At 34.0% G+C, this 7,974-nt stretch overlaps 1 protein-coding gene across 2 annotated transcripts in view; it reads left to right on the top strand.

Annotated features, from left to right (window-relative positions):
* The first annotated feature begins 481 nt into the window (after positions 1 to 481).
* LOC110033205 (multiple organellar RNA editing factor 8, chloroplastic/mitochondrial-like) overlaps positions 482 to 7,974 on the top strand; it is a 9,786-nt gene continuing 2,293 nt past the window's right edge. Inside the window, exons 1-4 of one of the 2 annotated variants that reach the window (XM_020737111.1) lie at positions 482 to 942; positions 1,662 to 1,759; positions 1,831 to 1,896; positions 7,269 to 7,968. In XM_020737111.1, the coding sequence (XP_020592770.1) occupies positions 566 to 942; positions 1,662 to 1,759; positions 1,831 to 1,896; positions 7,269 to 7,968 (1,241 nt within the window). In that variant the 5' untranslated portion in view covers positions 482 to 565. Of the gene's footprint in view, positions 943 to 1,661; positions 1,760 to 1,830; positions 1,897 to 7,268 lie in introns of both variants that reach the window. The other variant, XM_020737112.1, reaches the window with a different exon arrangement.

Raw genomic sequence — 7,974 nt, 5'->3', positions numbered from 1 at the left:
AGGCAGGGGAAGGAGGGCATATACTGTCTTTCGACACTATTAAACACGGATCCCGGGGTCGACCCCGTAATCCGCGTCTAATACAAAAATGAAAAATGAGTTTTCTAATAAGCCCTGCAAACTTGATTTTCAAACAAACGGTGACGTTTTGAAAACTCCACCGTTGCAAATAAGCTGTCCCAAACGCGGCCTTAGTGTGTGTGTATATTTGGGTATATGTATGTATATAATGACACTAGGAAAAAAAAAATCACTATGACAGCATTTATTTACAACAAGAAAAAAAAAATCACTATGACAGCATTTATTTACAACAAGAAAAAAAAAATCACTATGACAGCATTTATTTACAACAATAATAAAACCGTCATAAATGGGCCGAGAATGCAGTCCCAAACTCCATATGGTTATATAAAATGGGCCGAGATTGCAGCCCATACAAACAATTCATTTTTATTAGTCCATATAAAGCGGAGATTCGTAAACGAAAAACCCTAACCTCTGCTCGAAACCTCTTTCTAGGGTTTTCTTATCTCCAACTCTCCTCTCACCTTCTTCTTCTACTATGGCGACGACGTGCTCTCTTCTATCTCGTTTTCGTGCCATCTGCACCCCCACCTCACGCCCCTTCGCATATCGGACCTTTTCCATTCGCACCTGTCCGATTCCGCAACTCCGGCCGCTCGTCTCCGTCAGCGAGGGCTTGCGTCTTGTGATCGATCGCCGAGGTGTCGCTGGCCGATGTTTTTCGACTCGGTCGACAACCTCATCCATTCAAGATCCGTCTCCGAATTGGAGCAACCGGCCCCCGAAGGAGACGATTCTCCTTGATGGATGCGACTTCGAGCACTGGCTTGTTGTTGTGGAGAAGCCCGATGAGAAATTGACCAGGGATGAGATTATCGATTCATATATTAAAACACTAGCCCAAGTTGTCGGAAGGTTTGCTCCGCTCTTTCTACCTTCTGGTTCTTGGCAGATTTCTTCATATTGTAATTATTGTACTGTGTATAGATAATGGGTTCTTATTAGGGAGGTGGTACGGATTCACAATCTTGAACCCTAGCGCATACTGTGTTTTACATGGCGGATGTAGCTTTTATTCTTAGGCTTTTTTCCCAAATCTTTATTTATTTATTATTTTTTTTGGCTTAAATGTGATATGAACGCGGACTCAGCCATAATGCATATTTTAATAGAGATTAATATTACTTATTTTTCCACTTAATCAACCCATTGTTTTGTCAATATAAATGTGCTTGTGCTGCACATACATTGATTGGAAACAAAGTGAAGAATCCTAAGAGGAGCCAAAAAAAAAACGAAAAAAAGGAGGAACAGATAAGGGAAATTTACATGCATGCCACAAAAAAATTTGATCTTTTCATGATAACACCTTGGTATTAAAATCCTATCAATGAAAATGTATATTTCACTTTTAAAAAACTAGTAATAATGGTATATTTGCTGTGATGTCAAAGATTTGAGTATTATGTATATAAATAAGAAACTTTAGCTGTTTGTTATGTAAATAGATATGAAATGTGTGGTATGTATGTATATGCGCCAAAAAATAATTGTCCTTGTGCTTTTTGCTTGTAGTTCTTGTGCTCACTTTGTATATTGGCATAATTTTTAGTTTTTTTTTTTAATTTTTGCAGTGAGGATGAGGCAAGAATGAAAATATATTCTGTTTCAACCAAGCACTACTTTGCTTTTGGAGCTCTGGTCTCTGAAGAATTGTCATACAAAATCAAGGGTATGAATTTGGTCAGCTGCTGCTTTCTTCAAAACTCAAGCTTTTAACTTTCTTTATCGCATTCAATGCAGCTCTTCCGGGTGTCCGTTGGGTTCTTCCAGATTCTTATCTTAATGTTAAAGAGAAAGATTATGGAGGTGATGTGATGTTCTTATATAATTGTTTGTTGTTGCTTGACAGTTTTTAATTTTGAAGGTTGCTTTTGAAAAAAATTACTGAAAAAATTAGTTGGCCGCTTTTTCAATATGGCTTACTTTGTCATTCATATGCTTATTTTTACTCTTTTATGAATCTTTGGATCTTTCATGCAGTCCTTAATTTAATTTCTACATGAAATGTTACAGTATTTTTTAAATGAACTTGTTTAATAGGTTTCAAGGCATTTTTTAATTGGGTCATTTACATACATAGCACACAATTCTTATGTATTTACAAATCTCACACCTAAACTTTCATACTTAACACATTACCCTCAAATCTTTTATGTCACATAAAAAACAGCACTATTCCCACTTTTAAAAAGTTAATGCACTTTTTTATGCATAAGTTTAAAGCAACAAAGTACTACTTTATGTAAATATGAAAGTTTTGATTTGTAAATTTCCCTTCATAATTTTATCAATTTTTGTGTTTTTTTTTTCTTTTATGTAAATATGAAAGTTTTGATTTGTAAATTTCTCTTTATAATTTTATCAATTTTTGTGTTTTTTTTCTTTTTTTTCTTATTTTATGCCACTTCTTGAGTTAAAATGATTTTTGTTTTTTGTTGAGGGGGTAAAACAATGATCTTGTATTCTTTGATTATTTTCTTATGGCTTATGTAGATGGAATCATGTTATTGATAATTTTGTTTTAATTTATTTTGAGCATGGAATTCATATACTTATACTGGAGAGTTTATTTTGAATGTGTGTACAGTAGGGGTGGGGTGTAAGTGAGTCAAGCCGACTAATGTGCCGACTCGAGCTCAAATTGATAAGTGACTCATGAACTGAGCTCAATGAGCTAACAAGCCAAGCTCAAGCTAGCCCCAACTCGACTTTTTAGCTCATGATCCGGCTCGTTTTAAAGAAAATTAATATAAAATATACTAAAAATATATTAAATTTCAAAACTTCATCTTTAAAGTTTTAAAAATATTTTTTATTGTATATTAGGTAATTTTTTATTATTCATGTCATTATTGTTCATTATATTTATCATTTTATTATAAAATTACCTTAAATTATTATTATTTTCTCTTCTTTATATCAAACAAGTCAACTCGCGAGCCGGCTCGAACTTGTAGACGAGCTGGAGCTCGAATTAGATAAAATTAATCAAGCTCAAGCCGAGGATGGCTCAAGCTCGACTCGACTCGTTTATACCCTTAGTGTACATTATATAGTTAATACTTATTTTGGTCCACGTCTGACCAAATAATGAAATTTGGAAATTTTATCTTTTTTTCAAAGCATGTATTCCAACTTCAATCAAACAAATGAACCCAAGTGATCTTATATATTTGACTTTAGCACGTCACTTTTTTTTGGTTTAACATGTGCCATACATGTTTTTCTCTTGTGAACTACCTCATTTTCCAAGAAGTCAAAATTTTTAAATTATACGTTAAAACAAATGGCCTGTCGAGTTACTAGCGATGCATTTTTTGTTGATGCCTTCGAAGGTTTATGAAAAATAAATCAAGTATTACCTGCATTATTATGCTTACTTTCTCGGTACAAATTTATGCTGATTTTGTTGACATCTAATGAATTCTTTTGCAATTCCCAAAAAAATCACTTTTTATTTTTCCTTTCACCTCTTATTTGGATTCATTCTTGTCATGATTTCGAGGCAGTGCGGTAGAATTTACTCTAAAGCTTATTCTACAGGTAAAATGTGCGTATTTTTTATTTTGAGAGTTCAATGATGTTTAATTGGGTACATAATGTTACATTTACTTTTTTTCCCGAACAAAGTTAGGCTATGCTTGCAAGTTTACTGCTTTTGTTTACTGTGCTAATCTTTAAGTGAACATGTATGTTTATAATGGTTAAGTTCTTATAAATTTCACTTTTTTATTGATTTGTTACTTTTCCTTTAAAAATGACTAGCATATGCCATTCATTTGAAGAATTTGTTTTTCTGTAAATTTATCTTTTTTGCATTTTGTAGCCTGTGGTAATTGAATGCATCAAACTCATGTCTATATTTCATAATTTTCTTTTCTTTCACCTCACAACTAATGTCATGTTTTATTTCTGATATTTGAATATTGTTTTGAATCCAATTTTGCCATCCCAAAAATTTCTAATGTTGATTTTATGCTTCGTGCCATTTCATTCAAGCAAGTTTCAAATTCTAATACCTTTAACTATTTAGCGAGGAGATTGACCTTAGAAATCGAGGCAATACAAAAATTGAAATAATAGTATGTTGCTTGAGTTGTTTGAACAAAGTAGTTGTTAATTTATCACCAATGTTTGAGTTTTTATTATTCGCAACATTCCACCATTTATCCCAAAAGTAAATGCTACGTGGGATAAAGTAACAAATACTTTTAAACAAGTAGCAAAATGTGTACTTGGAGAATAAAAAGAATTTTTTTTTTTAAATAAAAATAGTTGGTGTTGGAGTAATAATGTGCAAGAAAAGATAAAATGTAAGAAGTTATATTATAAAAATTGGTTTAAATTTAAAAGCTTAGAGAATTGGGAAAAATATCAAACGGCCTGCAGGAAGTCTAAAAGAACAATATGTGACGCTAAAAACTCTGTTTTTAATGATCTTTATAATAGATTAGACACTAAGGAGGGTGAAAATATATGTTTAAACTAGTCAAACAAAGAGAAAAGAAAAGTAAAGATTTAACTCAAGTAAAGTGTATTAAAGATGAAAATCGAAAAGTATTTTTTAGAAAAAGATATTCAACATAGGTGGGTGAGTTATTTTGATAAATTATTTAATAAAGTTTCTAAAAAATAAGATCGACCTTAGTGATATTAATATCGTTAATAATAATAAAACGTTTCATATTTACCGTCGCATTAGTAAAAAAGAAATTGAAGAGCCTTTAAAGAAAACCAAGGGTGGAAAGTCTGTAGGATTTAATGTTATCTCAATTAAATTATGAAAATGTTTAGGATATTTGGGAGTTTCTTGGCTAAAGATGCCTGAGGAGTGGAGGAAGAGTATTTTGGTCCTTATTTTTAAGAATAAAGTGTATGCACAAGAGTGTGCAAATTATAAAGGAATTAACTTGATGTGTCATACTTTAAAATTATGAGAAAAGGTAATTGAACATAAGCTAAGACGCATTACAAAGATTTCTCACAAAGATTTCTCATAATCGTCGGACAAGTCTACTATGGAAGCTATATATTTATTGATAGGTTTGATTGAGAAGTTCAGAAATGAGAAGAAGCTATACATTTATTGAGAAGTTTGATGAAGAAGTTCAGAGATAATAAGGAGAATCTACATTTGATTTTTATTGATTTAGAAAAAACTTACGATTAAGTTCCAAGAGATATCCTTTGGGGAGTTCTTGAGAGGAAAGGTGTTGATATGACTTATATTCAAGTCATTAAAGATATGTATGCTAGAGGTGTTATTTGTGTTCGAACTAAAGGAGGATTGACCAAATATTTTCCTATTTCTGTTGGATTACATCAGGGATCGATTTTAAGCCCATATCTTTTTGCTTTAGTTATGGATGGTCTTACTGGACATTTACAGGAGGATGTAGCTTTGTGTATGCTTTTTGCTTTATGCTTTTTGCTGTTAATATTCTTCTCGTGGATAAGACGAGAGAAAAGTCCAGGAAAAACTTGAACTACAGGATAAGACGAGAGAAAAGCCCAGGAAAAACTTGAACTACGGAGGTCTACGTTGGAGTCTAAAAGCCTTCATTTTGAGTCAAACTAAAACTGAATACATGGAATGTAATTTTAGTAGTAGCTCTAGTGACAGAAGTGCAACTTCAGGTGATCAAATTATTAAAAGGTGTGAACGATTTCGATGTCTCGGATCTGTTGTTCAAAGCAATAGATGGGGATGTTAATACTAGAATACAAGTTGGTTGGTTGAAGTGGAAGAATGCTTCGGGCCTTTTGTGTGATAAATAAGTACCGCTTAAACTAAAAGGAAAATTTTATAAGACGGTGGCGAGACCTGCAATGCTATATGGCGCTGAATGTTGGCTTTTAAAAGAGAAGCATAATACTAAGTTAAGTGTTGCCGAGATGAGAATGATTAGGTGGATGAGTGGCTTTACACTTAGAAACAAAATGCGAAATGAATATATCCATGATCGGGTTGTTGTAGCTCCTGCGACGGACAAAATTAGAAAAAGTCGTCTTAGATGGTTTTGTCACATTAAGCGTCGACCATCTGATGATTCAGGTTTTGACCTCGGAAGACTTGGGCTTATTGTATAAGAAATGATTAAGGTTTTCTTGTTGTATGTATGTATGTTTGTTTGAATTATGATATTTTTTTTCTTATTAGCTGAAGATTTTGTCCCATACTAAAATCTTCTATTCGAGGCTGTTTATGACTTGAAATAATTATTTCATTTCTGAATCTTCCATGCCTACTGTTGATATTCGAGTATCTTCTGTATTATGCATATTGAATAGAATTCATACTGTTACAAAATGTATTTTTTTCTCAAGTGTACTGCTGTTTTCAGGTTTCAAATTTTGAAAAAATGATAGTTATATGTATTGAGTTAACTTCTGGCTTTAGACAAGCTAAAGTTAAGTTTATTTTTTTTTTTTTACAGTTTTGAGATGCGTTCTAACATTTCAAAATATGATTTACATTTCAAAATATGATATTCACAAAATGGTTAATAATTAGGATTATTAATAACTGTTGATATATTTGCTAAAATTTTGACAGCATTAGAACTATTGAAAAACAAACTTAAAAATAGTTGAAGCTAATGAGATAGAAAATAAAATTAGAAATATGCAAAGTAAATATGTTTAAAAAGTATCGAATATTAATTCATAATAATTTATTTTCAGTTCAATTAGTATTGTGTGAAATTTTCTACATGTCAATGCATCTAGCTGCATGTAAATTTCACTTATATATAATAATATTTTGATTATATATATATATATATATATTTATTTATTTATTTATTTATATCAGCCCGTTGATGTTATCTTATTATTTACATATCTTACGCTTAAAACATTCATATTTACAGACATTTGTTTTGCATCACATAAGAAGTACTCCCATCACTATCTTTTTAAAAGTGGATAATTTTCTTTTCATGCATAGACTTATAACATCAAGGCTTTATAAATGTATATATTAAACTCTGGGTTTTAGATTTGTAAATAAATTATGATTGTTTGGTATCTATGTATATTTCCCTTTGGGTTATCATCATGTTTATATGTTATGTGTGTCAGTGTGGGTATGGCTGTTGTCTGTTGCTGCTATGCTAGAGATGTATTGCTCTCTGAACTAGACTAACTTTGGTATCTTTCTGCTTATTATCCAACAGGAGAGCCTTTCATCAACGGACAAGCAGTTCCATATGACCCCAAATACCACGAGGAGTGGGTTAGGAACAATAGTCGTGCGAACGAGAGGTCGCGACGCCAAGATCGGCCTCGCAACTACGATCGGTCAAGGAATTTCGAGCGACGTCGAGAGAACATGCAGAGCCGAGAATTTCAGAGTAGAGAAGCTCCTCCCATGCCAAATTTTCAGAACGCTGCTTCCCCTCCACAACCTGGACCTAACTCGCCCGAGCCAATGCCTTCGAACCCGAGTTCCTTCCCTAATCCAGGGCCCAACACACCGCCCAGCTACGGTTATCAGGCTGGCCCGCCTCAATCAGCACAACCCAGTGGCCAGGGTTATCAGGCTGGGCCGCCTCACTCCGTGCAACCCAGTGGCCAGGGTTATCAGTCCGGTCCGCCCAGCAGCCAGGGTTTTCAAGTGGGTGGGATGAGCAGCCAAGCTTATCAACCCAGTTCACCTAGCAGCCAGGGATATCAACCAGGTCCACCACGTGTCCAGGGATATCAACCAGGTCCGCCCAGTGGCCAGGGTTATCAACAAGGTCCGCCCGGTGGTCCGGGCTATCAACCCGGTTCGTCTGGAAACCAAGGCTATCAACCAGGCCCACAAGGCAGCCAGGGCTATCAATCGGGTCCGCCTAGTGGCCCAGGTTATCAGTCCGGTCCGCCTGGCGCCCAAGGGTA

Source organism: Phalaenopsis equestris, unplaced genomic scaffold, assembly GCF_001263595.1.
Source record: "Phalaenopsis equestris unplaced genomic scaffold, ASM126359v1 Scaffold001112, whole genome shotgun sequence".
Taxonomy (NCBI): Eukaryota; Viridiplantae; Streptophyta; class Magnoliopsida; order Asparagales; family Orchidaceae; genus Phalaenopsis; species Phalaenopsis equestris.
The sequence above is the reverse complement of the archived record's forward strand: the minus strand, read 5'-3'. Positions and strand labels throughout refer to the sequence as shown.